This window comes from Bufo gargarizans, chromosome 2 (genome assembly GCF_014858855.1).
Source record: "Bufo gargarizans isolate SCDJY-AF-19 chromosome 2, ASM1485885v1, whole genome shotgun sequence".
NCBI lineage: Eukaryota > Metazoa > Chordata > Amphibia > Anura > Bufonidae > Bufo > Bufo gargarizans.
In genome coordinates this window covers 431,107,098-431,125,494 of record NC_058081.1, presented here as the reverse complement: position 1 = coordinate 431,125,494, position 18,397 = coordinate 431,107,098, and the positions used below count along the sequence as shown (strand labels likewise).

The 18,397-nt window shown below is 41.4% G+C and overlaps 1 protein-coding gene across 4 annotated transcripts in view; it reads left to right on the top strand.

Annotated features, from left to right (window-relative positions):
• JADE2 (jade family PHD finger 2) overlaps positions 1-18,397 on the top strand; it is a 350,683-nt gene that overhangs the window by 270,343 nt on the left and 61,943 nt on the right. For all 4 annotated transcript variants that reach the window (XM_044280921.1, XM_044280922.1, XM_044280920.1 and 1 more), the window contains one exon: positions 2-118. In XM_044280921.1, coding sequence (XP_044136856.1) covers positions 2-118 — 117 coding nt within the window. The remainder of the gene's footprint in view (position 1; positions 119-18,397) is intronic.

The window sequence follows — 18,397 nt, the reverse complement described above, 5'->3', positions numbered from 1 at the left end:
GGTCAGCATTGGTTGTCCAGAAAAGATGGAACCTATTACTAAGATTTCACACATCCCTCCAAGTCGATGGGCCTTGTCCTGCAGCCTGTGTAAAGAATGCACCGGTACTTGTATCCAGGTATGTCCTTTATAGCAATGCTTTTTCCCTGCCGAGTTAAATAAACCAGCAGGACACATGTTCACCTGTCAAACGCAGGAGGTCTAGATTGATTGAATGTGTCAGCACTGGTAAGGTCGATAAGCATCAGAGATTGCCGTGTATCTCTTTGATGTATGTAGTGCAACATAATGAGAAGATTAATGTGATTTATCACATTGTTATTTTATGGCTCTGTGGAATCGGTCACAGTCAGATTTACACTTTCACAGATGCAGTTATTAGACCTGTTATGGCAGTCTTCTATTAACAAAAAAAAGAAATAGTAAAAGGGTTTTGTCACTTCAGCAGATAGCATTTATTATGTAGCGAAAGTTAATATAAACCACTTACTAATGTATTGTGATTGTCCATATTGCCTCCTTTACTGGCTGGATTCATTTTTCCATCATATTATACACTGCTCGTTTCCATGGTTATGACCACCCTGCAATCCAGCAGCAGTGGTTGTGCTTGTACACTATAGAAAAAAGCACCAGCCTATGCCCACTCCCCCGGTCCCAGCCACTTGAGAGGCCGGCATTTTTTGCTGTAGTGTGCAAGCACGAAAAATTAATCTAGCCGGCAAAGGAAGCAATAAGGACAATCACAATACATTAGGAAGTGCTTTGTATTAACTTTCTCTACATGATGAATCCCATTTGCTGAAGTGACAAAACCCCTAAAGTAGTCATATGTGACAGCAAAGCGAAAAAAGATAGTCAGTGTTAAAAAGGACCTGTCACCACTTCTGACATGTCTGTTTTAATAGCTTCACGCATTCCCCATGTAATAACAATTCTGGAACCGCTATTCTTATGGTTCTATGTTCTGCCATTCCTTTTCTATTCATTATTTCTACTAGAAGTTATGAAGGAATTGCTAGCAGTCTGCAGTAACGGTATAGAGGGGAGGTAACAAGTTGGGAGTGTTACCTGCACAGTCTGAAAATGGCAGCACCGATTGGATAGAGCGAGTTAGTGCAGGTACACACCCCCAACTGGTTACCTCCCCTCTGTACCCTGACTGCAGACTGCTAGCAATTCCTTCATAACTTCTAGTAGAAATAATACAGGAATGGCACAACATAGAGACATAGGAATAGATGGTCCAGAATTGTTATTACATGGGAAATGCATGAAACTATTAAAACAGTCATGTCAGGAGTGGTGAAATGTCCTCTTTAAGACTGCGAATATCTTATAGAACTGTACTAATTTTATGAAATTAATAATCATTTTGCTCTTATCCTTTTGGGTGAGGCTTTGTGCGCATAGTATAGTAAGTCACTTGGTCAACATGAAATCTCATGTGTCTGGGGGCACTCAGGCTGGCCCTCGATAGCATTTGTCAGGGTAAAGAGTTGTTTGGACTTTTTGAAAAACCCTTTTACCTCTTTAGATAAGTAGCTGCCTTTGTTGCCATTGCTGTTGTCACTGTTGCCATAAAAAAAATAAAAAAATAAAGATCCATGCTGACCCAAGCCTGTATGTTTATGGTGCCATTGGCTGAAATACATGAGATTGTGGATAAAACGGCATGTGTGAGAGTCAGTGGAAGCTTCTAATAATATTGTGCTGTCATCCCACAGCTCTGGCATCTGTGTGGTAAAAGAGATTTATTTATTTTACACTCTTATATAGTGCTGACATATTCCCCAGCGCTTTACAGACATTAGCATTAACCTGTCTCCAATGGGGCTCACAATCTAAGGTCCATCTCAATATGTCTTTGGAGTTGACAGGAAACTTATTTTCTACAATAAAAAACACACATGATCTTTTTTCAACCTTATAAATTGTGTTACTATATTACTTACTTGCTACCCTATTAGAGGGCACATTTTGGCTTTGGCTTCTCCCCTACATAAACCCTAACGCAATGTCCACTGGAAAACGTTTAGCATTTATGCAGTCGTGGCTGCTTTATTTTAGGGCTATCTTTATGAAAGGCATGTTTTGATCAGTTAGTTTAAAGCTCTGCCCAGGTTATGTACCATTTGCTGCATCACCCACATAGTAAGGCTTTCCCTGCAATCTTGGAAATGTTATCATATGGTAGAATATGTTATCATGTCTTTATTTTACAGGAGCTGGTGTCTGTGGTGCTAGATTATAATTACCTAGCATTGGGATTTCCGCTTTAAATACATGTTTTGCTGCCATTTCAAATTCTGTCATGCTTTCCCTGTACTATTTCTTCTGTAGCTCTTCATTATGGCTTTTAGCAGAAGCCAGAAATGTTTGCTGAGTTTAACCTCTGCTATATCAGTTTAACCTCTGCTATATCAGTTGTCAACCTTAAGAACGTTGAATTATTGATTCTTTTTTGAAGTCAACACGTACTATATTTTTGCTCCATAAGACACAATAGTATATAGATGAGAAAAATAAAAAAATTAATATTTTTCATCAGACCTCATATCAGACCACCAAACTCTATCAGATCTCAGACCAGACCCCCAAGATCCATCAGACCCCCAGTTTCATCAAACCTCATATCAAACATAAAACAATAAATTAAAGAGGTTGTCCGAGTTGTTAAAAAAAAATATAATAATAAAAAAAAAATATATATATATATATATATATATATATATATATATATATATATATAGTAGGAAAAATGAGCGGCACTCCAGAAGTAAAAGTGGTGAACCCTTTATTCACACCAGTGGTGCAACGTTTCGGCTCAGATCGCGAGCCTTCTTTCTTCATTTATATATATATATATATATATATATACACAGTACAGACCAAAAGTTTGGACACACCTTCTCATTCAAAGAGTTTTCTTTATTTTCATGACTATGAAAATTGTAGATTCACACTGAAGGCATCAAAACTATGAATTAACACATGTGGAATTATATACATAGCAAAAAAGTGTGAAACAACTGAAAATATGTCATATTCTAGGTTCTTCAAAGTAGCCACCTTTTGCTTTGATTACTGCTTTGCACACTCTAGGCATTCTCTTGTTGAGCTTCAAGAGGTAGTCACTCACAGGTGTGCCCTGTCAGGTTTAATAAGTGGGATTTCTTGCCTTATAAATGGGGTTGGGACCATCAGTTGCGTTGTAGAGAAGTCAGGTGGATACACAGCTGATAGTCCTACTGAATAGACTGTTAGAATCTGTATTATGGCAAGAATAAAGCAGCTAAGTAAAGAAAAACGAGTGGCCATCATTACTTATTAAGAAATGAAGGTCAGTCAGTCCGAAAAATTGGGAAAACTTTGAAAATGTCCCCAAGTGCAGTCACAAAAACCATCAAGCGCTACAAAGAAACTGTCTCACATGCGGACCGCCCCAGGAAAGAAAGACCAAGAGTCACCTCTGCTGCGGAGGATAAGTTCATCCGAGTCACCAGCCTCAGAAATCACAGGTTAACAACAGCTCAGATTAGAGACCAGGTCAATGCCACACAGAGTTCTAGTAGCAGACACATCTCTAGAACAACTGTTAAGAGGAGACTGTGTGAATCAGGCCTTCATGGTAGAATATCTGCTAGGAAACCACTGCTAAGGACAGGCAACAAGCAGAAGAGACTTGTTTGGGCTAAAGAACACAAGGAATGGACATTAGACCAGTGGAAATCTGTGCTTTGGTCTGATGAGTCAAAATTTGAGATCTTTGGTTCCAACCACCATGTCTTTGTGCGACGCAGAAAAGGTGAATTGATGGACTCTACATGCCTGGTTGCCACCGTAAAGCATGGAGGAGGAGGTGTGATGGTGTGGGGGTGCTTTGCTGGTGACACTGTTGGGGATTTATTCAAAATTGAAGGCATACTGAACCAGCATGGCTACAACAGCATCTTGCAGCGGCATGCTATTCCATCCGGTTTGCGTTTAGTTGGACCATCATTTTATTTTTCAACAGGACAATGACCCCAAACACACCTCGGGGCTGTGTAAGGGCTATTTGACCATGAAGGAGAGTGATGGGGTGCTGCGCCAGATGACCTGGCCTCCACAGTCACCAGACCTGAACCCAATCGAGATGGTTTGGGGTGAGCTGGACTGCAGAGTTAAGGCAAAGGGGCCAACAAGTGCTAAGCATCTCTGGGAACTCCTTCAAGACTGTTGGAAGACCATTTCCGGTGACTACCTCTTGAAGCTCATCAAGAGAATGCCAAAAGTGTGCAAATCAGTAATCAAAGCAAAAGGTGGCTACTTTGAAGAACCTAGAATATTACATATTTTCAGTTGTTTCACACTTTTTTTGTTATGTATATAATTCCACATGTGTTCATTCATAGTTTTGATGCCTTCAGTGTGAATCTCTCAGGTTTTCCTCATGAATACTTGTGGGTGTCAAAAAAGACTGTCCCTTCCCCTGCTCTGAAAAGGGGGTGAATAAAAGTGATGCCCTGAGTGAAATGTCTGACTGCTGGATACTCAGCAGCATGTTGTATGTGTAGGACTACAAGTACCAGCTGTACAGTGACACTGCTGATACATACAGGATCTTCCCCTACCTGTTCCCCTACCTCCCCCTACTCCTCCAGTCTGTCAGCTCTGTGTCCGCAGAATGAGGGGGGAAGGTCCTGTGTCCAGCATTTGTCTCTTCACTGCTTGCAGCTGCTCAGAAAAGCCTCCAGCCATGAGTCTGTGCTGCTAATGGTAGAATCCAGTGGGAGGGAGACACAGCTCAGCAACCAGGAATCATTTACAGCCAGTGCCACACTCGCCACCCCCATGCCTCCTGCATACTAATAACCACTGCATAGTGTAAGTGCTCATTAGTATTTTCTCTATAAGACGTACTGCCATTTTCCCCCCACTTTTGAGGAGGCAAAAAAGTGTGAATTATGGAGCGAAAAATTGTGTCTTTAAGAAACTTTTCCAACTAATATTTGGATGAAGATGTAATAAATATTTCTAACATAAATGCACATAGCGACTTGTTAGAATTTAGTTTCAGGGATGTTATCTTGGGACTGCTATTGCACGTCATCTATTAGGATGGATTATTTCCATAGGATGTATGTATCCTGGCCATATGGCAAATATATGTAAGCAAATTAGTAGATTTGTAGATGACTATGACAATTACCGTTCTGGTGTTCAGATTCCTTTCCTACATAAGACACCAATATTACCACATATAGACTGAAAAGAAATATGATAACAACACTAGATGTAATCAAAGTGTATAATTCATAATTACTAAAAATACACAAGCCAATAAAACAAGTGCTAACTGGATTGGAAAGTGCAACGCATGAAGTAATATCCAAATTTAAAATAAATAAAGTGCATAGATGAGTAAACCTGTATTAGACTGGGCCGCCACCAAACCCCGAAGCGCATTTCGCGGTCTGCTTCCTCATAGCTGTATATCCTGGTTCACTAGGAGTCTGTGCCTTATGACACAAACATATGCTACAGTTCTTTTAAAGGAACAGTAACCATAGCAGATAGACAAAAAAATCCCTTTTTTAGTTGTTGTTGTCTTTGTGTCCTAGGAATCTGCCATTTCCCATTTCTGCTTTTCACAGTTCTTTGCCTGACTGCAAGATAACTGTCTGTAGAAGAAGCCTCCCCCAGTGAACTGTCTGCAATAGGATACAAAGATTGTAAATCCCTGTCTATCAGTTAAGCTTTGTCCTTTCTGTTGCTTACAATTTAAAAATGGAATCTGTCGGCAGGAAACAAACCAGTTTTGTCTCCAGGAGGTTGTACGGGACAGTTTTATATTATTAACGTGGGAAATTATTGCAGGTAGTATAAACAAGTTTCTCTTCTCTTTTATCTTTCATTTGTTTGTTTAAAGGGAGTCTTCACCTAAAATCACCATTTATAGAACACTAACATCAGGATCTCCATTACATTCCCCATATTGGAATGCTACCTTCCATATTGCTGTCCATTGTCGATTTTCTCTGAAAAACACCCAGGGGCGGCGTTCATGCGGCCGTTGCCCAGGCCCCTCTGCGCTTTTCATACAAAACCCCTCCCCTTTCACCCCTCTGGCTCACCCTAGGTTCTTCTGATTACGTCCTAGTGAGAAATCCAGCGCCAGCTCCATTCAACAGATTCGCCGCGCCTGCGCACTTTATTCCCCATTATGGGCAGAGGCACAAGAGCATTTATGTGCCGGCCTGTACATCTCGATATAGCCGGCCTTCTGCCTCTGCCAGTTGGGCATCACTGTTGTAAAAATTTTGTTTGTTATTGACCTTCTTGATAAATACATACTCCCTTACCATTATTTTTGCCAGTGTAAGAACGTGTGCTCATCTGCACTGGTGTTTCTGTGCCTTTGTCACAGATTTTATCAAAAATAGCAGAGAGGAAAGTTCTGCAAGCAGGAGTTTTTTGTCTCCTAAGAAAGCATTCTCCCAAACGGAAACTGAAAGGAAACAGCACTCAGTGACAAATGTACCAAAATAGTCGTTGGATGCTCGCCAACTCTGGGTTTGGTCCAACTAAACCCAAATATGAAGTAGAAAATAGAGAGTTGAGGCAGCACTCTGTAGGCATTCAAAGAATTCATATAGGATTTGTTGCAGATTCCAGATGCTACGTTTCGGCTGTGAAGCCTTTCTCAAGCATGCACAAACTGAACACAGGTGCCCATATATATATCACTACCTTAGTGACATCATAAATGTACATCAACAGTATTAATGACATCATCAAACACAGACCCTAAATGTCTAATAAACAACATTGCATGAAACATAAAACTATAAAGTCAGTATATAAGTGCCAATGCCTGTTAGGTGGAGGAAGAATTAGGGAGAGTTCATATCTCTGCTTCATTTTCTGTCCTTCTGATCCGTCAGAAGGACAGAAAAAAAACAGCATCCTGAAAAAAAAAAGATCCTGTTGCATATTTGGCATCTGTTTGAGCCATTTCCATCTGAAATCCGTTTTTTTAGATAGAAAAAAGTACTACATGCAGGACTTTTTTTCTGTCTAAAAAAAATGGATCTCAGATGGAAATGGCAGAAACAGATGCCAAATGTGCAACAGGATCCATTTTTTTTTACAGGATCCTGGATTTTTTTTTTCTGTTCTTCTGATGGATCAGAAGAACGGAAAATGAAATAAGGACGTGAGCTCTCTCTTGCTGACACTTGTTATTAAGTTTATTGAATAAACCAAATGTCTGCACAGGGTTTCTATGGGGGAAGTATGCATGCGCTATTATGTAATGTGCGTACCCAGAGATGTAATCATGCCCTATTTGCCCATAGTTGATTAGAGCAAGCACCCTGGGTAGAATGGCACATGGGCTCAGTACTGCTGAATGGCCTTACATGCCCATAGTGTAGAGGGGCGTAGGCACCATATGAACGATTGGCGCATGCAGAAGGTGTTATGTACAGGATGACAGAAGCGTTAACGTTGCTATGCTCTGTAGATTAGAAGCTTTGAGAACTATAGAGAGCTGTCCATGGGCTATTAGTTCTATAGCTGTACAGGGAGTGCAGAATTATTAGGCAAGTTGTATTTTTGAAGATTAATTTTATTATTGAACAACAACCATGTTCTCAATGAACCCAAAAAACTAATTAATATCAAAGCTGAATATTTTTGGAAGTAGTTTTTAGTTTGTTTTTAGTTTTAGCTATTTTAGGGGGATATCTGTGTGTGCAGGTGACTATTACTGTGCATAATTATTAGGCAACTTAACAAAAAACAAATATATACCCATTTCAATTATTTATTTTTACCAGTGAAACCAATATAACATCTCAACATTCACAAATATACATTTCTGACATTCAAAAACAAAACAAAAACAAATCAGTGACCAATATAGCCACCTTTCTTTGCAAGGACACTCAAAAGCCTGCCATCCATGGATTCTGTCAGTGTTTTGATCTGTTCACCATCAATATTGCGTGCAGCAGCAACCACAGCCTCCCAGACACTGTTCAGCGAGGTGTACTGTTTTCCCTCCTTGTAAATCTCACATTTGATGATGGACCACAGGTTCTCAATGGGGTTCAGATCAGGTGAACAAGGAGGCCATGTCATTAGATTTTCTTCTTTTATACCCTTTCTTGCCAGCCACGCTGTGGAGTACTTGGACGCGTGTGATGGAGCATTGTCCTGCATGAAAATCATGTTTTTCTTGAAGGATGCAGACTTCTTCCTGTACCACTGCTTGAAGAAGGTGTCTTCCAGAAACTGGCAGTAGGACTGGGAGTTGAGCTTGACTCCATCCTCAACCCGAAAAGGCCCCACAAGCTCATCTTTGATGATACCAGCCCAAACCAGTACTCCACCTCCACCTTGCTGGCGTCTGAGTCGGACTGGAGCTCTCTGCCCTTTACCAATCCAGCCACGGGCCCATCCATCTGGCCCATCAAGACTTACTCTCATTTCATCAGTCCATAAAACCTTAGAAAAATCAGTCTTGAGATATTTCTTGGCCCAGTCTTGACGTTTCAGCTTGTGTGTCTTGTTCAGTGGTGGTCGTCTTTCAGCCTTTCTTACCTTGGCCATGTCTCTGAGTATTGCACACCTTGTGCTTTTGGGCACTCCAGTGATGTTGCAGCTCTGAAATATGGCCAAACTGGTGGCAAGTGGCATCTTGGCAGCTGCACGCTTGACTTTTCTCAGTTCATGGGCAGTTATTTTGCGCCTTGGTTTTTTCACATGCTTCTTGCGACCCTGTTGACTATTTTGAATGAAACGCTTGATTGTTCGATGATCACGCTTCAGAAGCTTTGCAATTTTAAGAGTGCTGCATCCCTCTGCAAGATATCTCACTATTTTTTACTTTTCTGAGCCTGTCAAGTCCTTCTTTTGACCCATTTTGCCAAAGGAAAGGAAGTTGCCTAATAATTATGCACACCTGATATAGGGTGTTGATGTCATTAGACCACACCCCTTCTCATTACAGAGATGCACATCACCTAATATGCTTAATTGGTAGTAGGCTTTCGAGCCTATACAGCTTGACAACATGCATAAAGAGGATGATGTGGTCAAAATACTCATTTGCCTAATAATTCTGCACTCCCTGTACAGTGCTATCTATAGACTATATAAGTTACATACGTAAATTGATTCAACAAAAGGATGCGATTTTGAACAGGACAGCATATATAACTCCATGTATAACTTACGTATGCATCTGTAGATGGAGGATAGACTATTGTGGTGAATATAGAGCGTTGCAACACTATCCATCAGCAATGTAATGAACCAGATATGGAAAGGTACATATGAAAGCCATATCTAGCAGTACATCATAGATGGTAAGTAGCTAGCGATCCTAAGCATATAACAATATAAACTATGAAACAGTTATGCACTATACATTACCCCCAGCCCCGAGGTATTAAAATAGGCATAGTCTCTAAGTTTCCATGACCCTAAAAGAGATGTTAAAATTAAGGCAAAACAATAGTAACATATATTGCCACTGTATATATTTCATAAAGCATACTACAAGAACCAAAATATAGCTAGAATCACATGTACAGGGTTAAGGCAAAATCCATGCTAAGGCCTTTGGAGGTTAATGTGTCCAGTTCTTAAATTCACCTGATTTATTCCATTTCAAGGCCTTTTCTCTATCACCACCTCTGCAGTGCTTGGAAACATGATCAATTATATGAAATCTTAACTGGCTAACATTGTGTTATCTTCTTTCAAATATTTATAGACCTGAAGATCTATGCATCCAGTACGTATGGTGGATTTTTGTTCAGTGATCCTTTCTCTGCATTTCAGTAGTCTCGGCTACATATAATAGGCCACAGGGACATGTAGTATGTACATCACAAAACTTAACCAACAGGTGTAATAGCCATTAATCTGGATTTTTTTTAGCATTTCTGAGGTGTGTAAAAGTACAACCCTTGACCATGGCATTACGGTTACAGTAGTTCAAGCTGGGAAAGCTGCCCTTTTTCTTTGCGGGGGGAGCAAGAAATGTTTGTTTCATAGTAACTTTGGGGACCACATCTAATTTAATGAGCACTCATATTACATTTTTACTTGTACAAACAAAACCACAGCACTCTGTGTCAACTTCTGGTACTTCAGGTTTATTCAACCCAATATTTTTTTTTGTGAAAAAACCTGAAGTACTGTAAGTTGACCTAGAGTACTAAGGTTTTCTTCTTTTGAGATTGCTTACCTGGCGCCCTCTGGCTAGGAATGAATACCGCTGTTACCGCCACTTTTTGAATTTAGAGACTGTTGCCCGATAACCGTAAGTGCTGCTATCAGCAAAGTGTCCCTCTGTACAGTACTTTGGTGACCATCAACTAGATCCATGGTATAAGCACATCTTGTGACTGTATGGCATATTTCATTCAGATGGGTTTCACATACACTGTTGAGCAAAAGGGTAACAGGTAACAATGTTTTGAACTTTTGACTTTTAGGCTCCATATCTCTCCATCCACTACAGCTTCGAACATGAGACTACCATCTTTTTATAGACAATCATCTTGGCTATCTCATACATGAATTGGACTTGCAACTATTTAGCATATGATTAGTTATGCAGATTCTTGTCATGTAACTGCATTGTAACTGCATTGTTACTGTTTTGCTTCAAAAATTCCAAATTTTCATTTTGTTATTTTGTAAATCCACCTTTGGCTTTCAATACTGCATGAATCCTTCTGGGCATGCTCTCGATCGGACTCAAGCATATCTCAACCGAAATCTGTTCTCAGGTCTCATCTACACATTCTCAATGTTGGTGCATACGGTTCGACTCACTTGGGTACGAATACAACTTTTTCTTCAGCTCAACCCACAAGTGTTCTATTGGGTTGAGGTCTGGGGACTGTGGGGGCCAATACAGCACCTCTACCTGATTTTCATTGAACCGTTATTTCGCCAGTCTCGACGTATGCTTCTGGTTGTTGTCCTTTTCATACCCATAGTACTTGAGTGTACAAAGTAACTCGTTTTGTAGGATACTCACATATAGCTCAGCATTGAGACCGCCACTGATCCTGGTGAAGTATCCAACACCTCTGGCTGTGAAACAATCCCATATCAGTGAGCTTCCTGCACTTAACTTGACAGTTCCTTCAGTTTCTCGATCCTATTTCCCCCTTTTCCTTTGTTTTTTCCAGACCCATTTGCACCCATAAGAGTCGATGTCTAATCGCTCCAAATCACACTTTTCCAATCTTCCAGTGTTCATACTTTTTTGCAAAATCGAGCCGACCCGGACAATATTGAAATTAAGGCTACTTCACCTTTTGTCGGGCCACCATACCAGACTTGTGTAATGTCAATGCAAGCACCATGCGACGCGTGTCTGTGATATCACTATTAAGAAGCATGCAAACCACCTCCACTGCCATGTTTGTCACACCACAACTGATAGACCTTGTGATGAGCCAACTTGTTGATTCTGATATTTTGCCTGGACATCCACCTCTTGGCTTTGGAATGGATGGACGGACTTTATTTCATATTCTTCCAACTGTCATAGCACTCGCATTATGCTGTTTGACAATTTTCTTGGCCAAGATACCACTATTGATTAGCTGGATGACTCTGTTTCTCATTTCTTGGGAAATCTTCTTCATGGCTGCTCCTAGATCTGAAGCAGTGACCTTTCACTTAGGAATCAACCTAATAACACACTGAGCAATTAGGGAGTGTGAGAACAGGTTGTAATTTATAGTTTGCAAGAAGAAAAAAGATTCTTCCACCACCAGGAGCAAAACCGTAGCAATGCAGTTACATGACAAGAATCTGCATAACTAATCATATGCTAAATAATTGCAAGTCCAATTTATGTATGCCAAGATCATTTTCTATAAAATTATGGTAGTCTCACGTTCAAAGTTGTGGTGGATGGTGAGATATGGAGCCTGAAAGTCAAAAGTTCAAAACATTGTTACCCTTTTGCTCGTCAGTGTGCTTCTTCATCACTGACAATACTTTTGACACAGAATAAATGTGATTTAGGTAGTGAGGTGATCATGCTCTTAGGGTGAGATCTGTCAAGTGCCATCAAATTGTTGTGGTCAGTAGATTTGACATATAAGTCAATGGAGATGTCAGTGCCATCTTTTTGGACCAAGATATCTGAAACTGTAAACTGGTATCAGATGAAACCATTGTGGAGATCTGGATCCCAGTTGTTGAGGTCCATCAGAAACCTCATCAATGTGAGCCTCCTATCCGTATAGAGAATACATTGATGTACAGTATCGAGATGAGCACAGTATATTGGTGCAAAACATCAATGTTTGGACCGGCTTTCTTTTCAAAACCGTTCATAAATATGTTTGCATATTTTGGTGCCATGTTCGACCCCATAGCGGTCCTGCTGCATTGCCTATAGAAGTAATTGTTGAACATTAAATCATTTTCATTTAACATTATAGTGAGATCCATTTGGCTCAATTCCTGTCAGTTATGTGCCAAATCTGGCCGTTCGTCATTTTCGTTGTTCTGCTGATAAAATGGAGAAAAAGTACGGAAATAAAGAACATTGATGTGAAAGAGCCCACATTGCAAACAAATGCGAGAGCATTGTGAACAAATATTTTGCAGGGCATTTTAATGAGATGATTTTTGTGGTAGGACAATATATGATTTATTCATATTTGAGTCACTGAGCTTCAAGGCTTGCTCCAGCCTCCAACGGTTTGCAGATGTAGTTGCTCATTTCATTCTAAGAAGCAAAATAACAGAGTTAAGACATGTTCATAACCTACGATTTACTGCACTTGAGTGAGCACATCATTCAGACAACAAGTGTGTGTACAGTATAAGTGTGAAGGCTATGGCTAGTACTCACAATATGTGCTGACACACAGTGCCATATCTGCTGACTTATGGAATCATCTTCCTTAAAGGGGTTATCCCACTAAGCGTTTTCATACTTACCTGCTGCCACCGCGCGTTCACTTCCTGGATTCTGGCTGGGGGCGGGCTTCATCTTGATTGAAGTCTTCTCCCGGCCGTGCCGCGCGCTGGACTGAATGCGCACGCCGCCGCGCATGCGCAATGGTGACTTATTCCTACAGAGCCGGCGTGCGCGTTCGCAGCTCTGTACTATTCTGGTTGGGAAGAAGTCACTGTCGCGCATGCGCGGCAGCGTGCGCGTTCAGAACAGCGAGCGGACCGGCCGGGAGAAAAGGAGTCGTCTTCTGGGCAAGCGCGACCTTCCGGCTTTTGGAGAAGAACAATGGTCGTAACCAGGGGAGACCGAGTCACAACAATTAGGTAAGTGGGTATGAATTTTATCCTAAACGGTGGGGATTTGTTAATAAAGTATATTTACAAAAATGATCACTGTCAAATCATTAACAGATTTAACAGTGATCATTATGATGGGATAACCCCTTTAAGGCATTGTGGGGTTGCCTTTTCTTTGCCTTTATTTAACTATAAGTGGAAATTGCTGTGTCCCTTTAATTGTCGGAGGCACTATAAAGGTTGTCAGAACATCCATGTTTGATTGCATCTAAATGGATTTGTTTTTAACCACCAGTTAAACCTATGAATGTTAGATATGACAGTTCTCTATAAGGTGCCCTAGGAATGGTGTTATGAAGATGTTCTGCCAAACCAGGGAAGGGAGGAAAATTTCTATCTAATTGCTTTGAATTATTCTAACATTTTCTACATTTTGAATTATTCTAAAAGCTAATGTTTAAAAGACGTTATGTTAAAAGCTATGCTTATGTCTTTTTTATGTGAGATGTTAAAGGTGGCCATAAAAAATTACCTAACTCAAGCTTTTATTTGACATTTGCTGTCTGTTTTGCATGATCACATCGAGCTCAAGCATTTTGTACACTGCTTCCAGGCATTCCATCAGAGCTATATGTTCCCGAGAGAAGGCTACAGTATGCCTCTATATATTATAAAAATCAACGTCTGTTTGTCTGTCTCTCCATCTGTCCTCTATAGGCATCTAAATGCCTGAAGCGTTGGACACAAAATTTGCTGCATAGGTACATTAGGTGTGTGGGAAAGTTTTCGGAAAGCTGTTGGCTCTCTAGGATATACCGTTCTTAAGATATTTCCAAAACAATGTATTTGTGAATAGAAGCTAACAGGTCCTTCAGTCTTGACATACACACAGAGAAACAAAGCTAATAATAATAAGTAAGGTATTTAGCATGATTCTGTGATGCCCACCACTAATCATGTTAAACAATAATAACTATTACACTAGGGAAGCCTAACCTTGGGGGGGGGCTGATCAGCTGTTTGAAGACTAGGCAACGCTCGTACAATCACTGGATCCTCTTTGAGATTATACTGTGCATCATCTCACTTGAATGGCACAAGCACTTGTAATAACACTGCGAGATTTCCGAGAGGATGCACAGTACTCTTGAAGAGAAAGTAGCGCTGGTACAAGTGCCACCACCACTTCAAACAGCTGATTGTAAGGGGGCTGCGATTCAAACTCCCACCATTCAGATACTGATGACCTATTCTAAGGATAGGTCATCAGTATGTACTGGCTGCACAATCCCTTTAAGAAGATCAGTAGTGGGCGCGATAGAATTATGTCAAAACCTTTTCAGGAGATTTATACGGTAGACAGTTTAGCTGTGACTAAGGATCTAAGTAGACATGAGCAAATCAAATTTGATAAAGTGGAATTCAATCCGAATTTATGGAAAAATTTGATTTGCAGCGAAGCCGAATTTCCTCACGCTTCAGAGTAACAAATCAAATTTTTTCCTAAAATGGCTGCTGCACGTGTTAGGACATGGAGCAAAGAACTCTGGGAACGAGGGATCACCCACATTGCCATGCATGCAGCCAATCAGCAGCCAGCCAGCCCCTGTGATGTCACAGCCCCAGGGGCGTAACTACCATAGCGGCAGACCATGCGGCTGCTATGGGGCGCAGGGCAAGAGGGGGCCCAGTTGGGATCATCCCCTCTTCTACTGGGGGTGAAAGTTTGGTCAGGACTCTACCCTCTAAAGGAACAACTTTTAGCAAATGAAGCAGTGGAAAAAATGGCCCACGGTTCACTGAAAGTGGTTTAGGCGGAAACCCTTCCGTCCTTTCTGTCTGTGTGTGGGGGCCTGGTTTGATCCTTGCTATGGGGCCCTTACTTCTCTATGTATGCCACTGCACAGCCCTATAAATACCCTCAGCCATCTTGGATTCTCACATTTCCCAGTGTACTTAGTGCAGGGAAAGACGTCAGCAGGCACTAGGGACAGTGCTAGGAAAGACTTTATTGTGAAGTTCAGGGAAAGATTATTCATCGTGTAGGGAAAGGATAGGGAGGCATTATCTGCACTAGAAAAGGAGAACAGGGTACAATAGGGGAGTTTACAGCATGGGTTGAGTTTTCCGCTCGGGTGCAATGCGTGATGTGAACCCACACTGAATCCTGACCCATTCATTTCAATGGGTCACATCAGTTCTGCTTTGCGTGAAAAATGCAGCATGTTTTGTATTCTGCGTTTTTCAAGCAGCCCAGGCCCCATAGAAGTGAATCCGGAAGCAAGTGCGAATGCAATGCGTTTTTCACTGATGGTTGCTAAGAAATGTTTGTAAACCTTCAAAAACGCGTGAAAAACGCATTAAAATGCATTGCACGCGTGCGGAAAAAAATGTACGCAAACACTGACAAAACTGACTGAACTTGCTTGCAAAATGGTGCGAGTTTCCTTGAACGTACCCTAAACGCATCCAGACCTAATCCGTCACGCTCCTGTGAAAGAGACCTTACACCTTGCTGCACTAATTAGGCATCCAAATTGCACTAAATGATAGCTCAGTAATTCCAGCAAACCTTGCTTGTTATTGGGGTGCAAGTGCTGTGTGATACAGCCATTTACAAGGTGAATTAATAGGAAATATACATATGTCCTATTAGCCGTTCTGTGGTGAATTTTGATTGTTATATTTTTTTTGAGTGGTGTATTAATAGCAAAAAGTATACGTCTAAGACCTCATGCACGCGACCTTTCCGTTTTTTGCGGTCCGCAAATTACGGGCCCGCAAGACACAGAAGCGGCCTGTGTGCCTTCCGCAATTTGCGGAACGGATCAGGAGGCCCATTGTAGAAATGCCTATTCTTGTCTGCAAAACGGACAAGAATAGGACATGTTGTATTTTTTTTTGTGGGGCTGCGTAACAGAGCAACAGATGCGGACAGCACATGGAGTGCTGTCCGCATCTTTTGCGGCCCCATTGAAGTGAATGGGTCCGCACCATGTGGACCAGAACAACGGTCGTGTGCATGAGGCCTTAATTGCCGTTCTGCGGTGAAGTTACCTTGTACTACAGCCATTTATGGGGTGTATTAATACGAAAGATACGAACGTTCTATAAGCCGTTCTGTGGTGAATTTTGATTAATATTTTTTTTTGGGGGGGGGTGTATTAATAGGAAAAAGAATACGTCTTAATTGACGTTCTTTGGTGAAGTTACATTGTACTACAGCCATTTACAGAGTGTATTAGTAGGAAAGATATGTATATCCTATTATCCATTCTGCCTGTAGCAACCAATCACATACTACCTTTAATTTTTCAGATCTGATTGGTTGCTATGGACAACTAAGGCTACTTTCACACTGGCGTTTTGGTTTCTGTTTGTGAGATCCGTTTCGGGGCTCTCACAAGCGGTCGAAAACGTATCAGTTTTGCCCTAATGCTCGCAGCGTTTTGGTGTCCGCCTGACGATGCGGAGGCAAACGGATCCGTCCTGACACGCAATGTAAGTCAATGGGGACGGATCCGTTTTCACTGACACAATATGGCACAATAGAAAACCGATCCGTCCCCCATTGACTTTCAATGGTGTTCAAGACTGATCCGTTTTGGCTATGCTACAGATAATACAAACGGATCCGTTCTGAACGGATGCATGCGATTGTATTATCAGAATGGAAGCGTGACTGATCCGCACCAAACGCGCGTGTGAAAGTAGCCTAAACCAGTTTTCCTTGATAACTCTTTTAAAAACTTTTTTTATGTCGCCTCCAATTGACAAAGTTTCTAAACTCAGTAAATCAATAATTTGAGGGGTTTCTTTTCTAAAATGTTAACCCCTCAATGTCATTTCAATACTGTATTGGTCCTTAACCATCTCCCGACCGCCTAACGCAGGGATGCGTCCTGCGGGCGGCCGGGTTATTCCTCCTTTACGCATCGGCGCGCCATCTCACGAGATTTTGCGTGAACGCGAGCGCGTTCACAGCGATGCGCAGCTAAGAAGTTGATCTACCGCCTGCCAGCAGCGATTATTCGCTGGCAGGCTGTAAATGCGATTTTTTTTTTTTTAACCCCCAAAAAGGTATATTGGACGCTGTTTTGTTAACAGCATCTAATATACCTTCTACCTGGTCCTCTGGTCGTCCCTTTTGCTTGGATCGACCACCAGAGGACACAGGCAGCTCTGTAAGTAGCACCAATCACCACACTTCACTACACCCCCCCTGTCACTTATTAACCCCTTATTTACCCCTGATCACCCCATATAAACTCCCTGATCACCCCCCCTGTCATTGATCAACCCCCTATAAGGCTCCATTCAGACGTCCGTATGTGTTTTGCGGATCCGCACATTGACAGAATTATATAGAAAATGCCTTTTCTTGTCCGGACAAGAATAGGACATGTTCTATAGGCTCTACAAAAAATGCAGTGTTCGCCCGATCAGGCCTGATCTTGTGCGCACACTTGTGTTCAGTCCGCCCCACCGCAGTGACAGAAATACATTTTTTTTGATCACTGCAAAAACACAGTAAAATCGCTGCGGTGCTTTTTTTTGTTTTTTCTTACAAAGTCTCATATTCCACTAACTCGTGACAAAAAATAAAATCTTACATGAACTCACCATACCCCTCACGGAATTCAAATGCGTAAAAATGCCCTGTGAAATCCTAAAGGTACTCATTGGAATTTGGGCCCCTTTGCGCATCTTGGCTGCAAAAAAGTGTCAATGTGGTTTGGGGTGTATTTTTACATATACCTATGCTGGGTGAGAGAAATTGACAACTTTGTATAAAAAAAATGTAAAAAGTTGTCATTTACACAGATATTTCTCACACACAGTATGGGTATATGTAAAAATACACCCCAAACCACATTGCCATACTTCTCCTTAGTACGGCGATACCACATGTGTGACACTTTTTTGCAGCCTAGGTGCGCAAAGGGGCCCAAATTCCAATGAGTACCTTTTAGGAGGGCATTTTTAGACATTTGGATTCCAGACTTCTTCTCACGCTTTAGGGCCCCTAAAATGCCAGGGCAGTATAAATACCCCACATGTGACCCCTTTTTGGAAAGATGACACCCCAAAGTATTCCGTGAGGGGCATG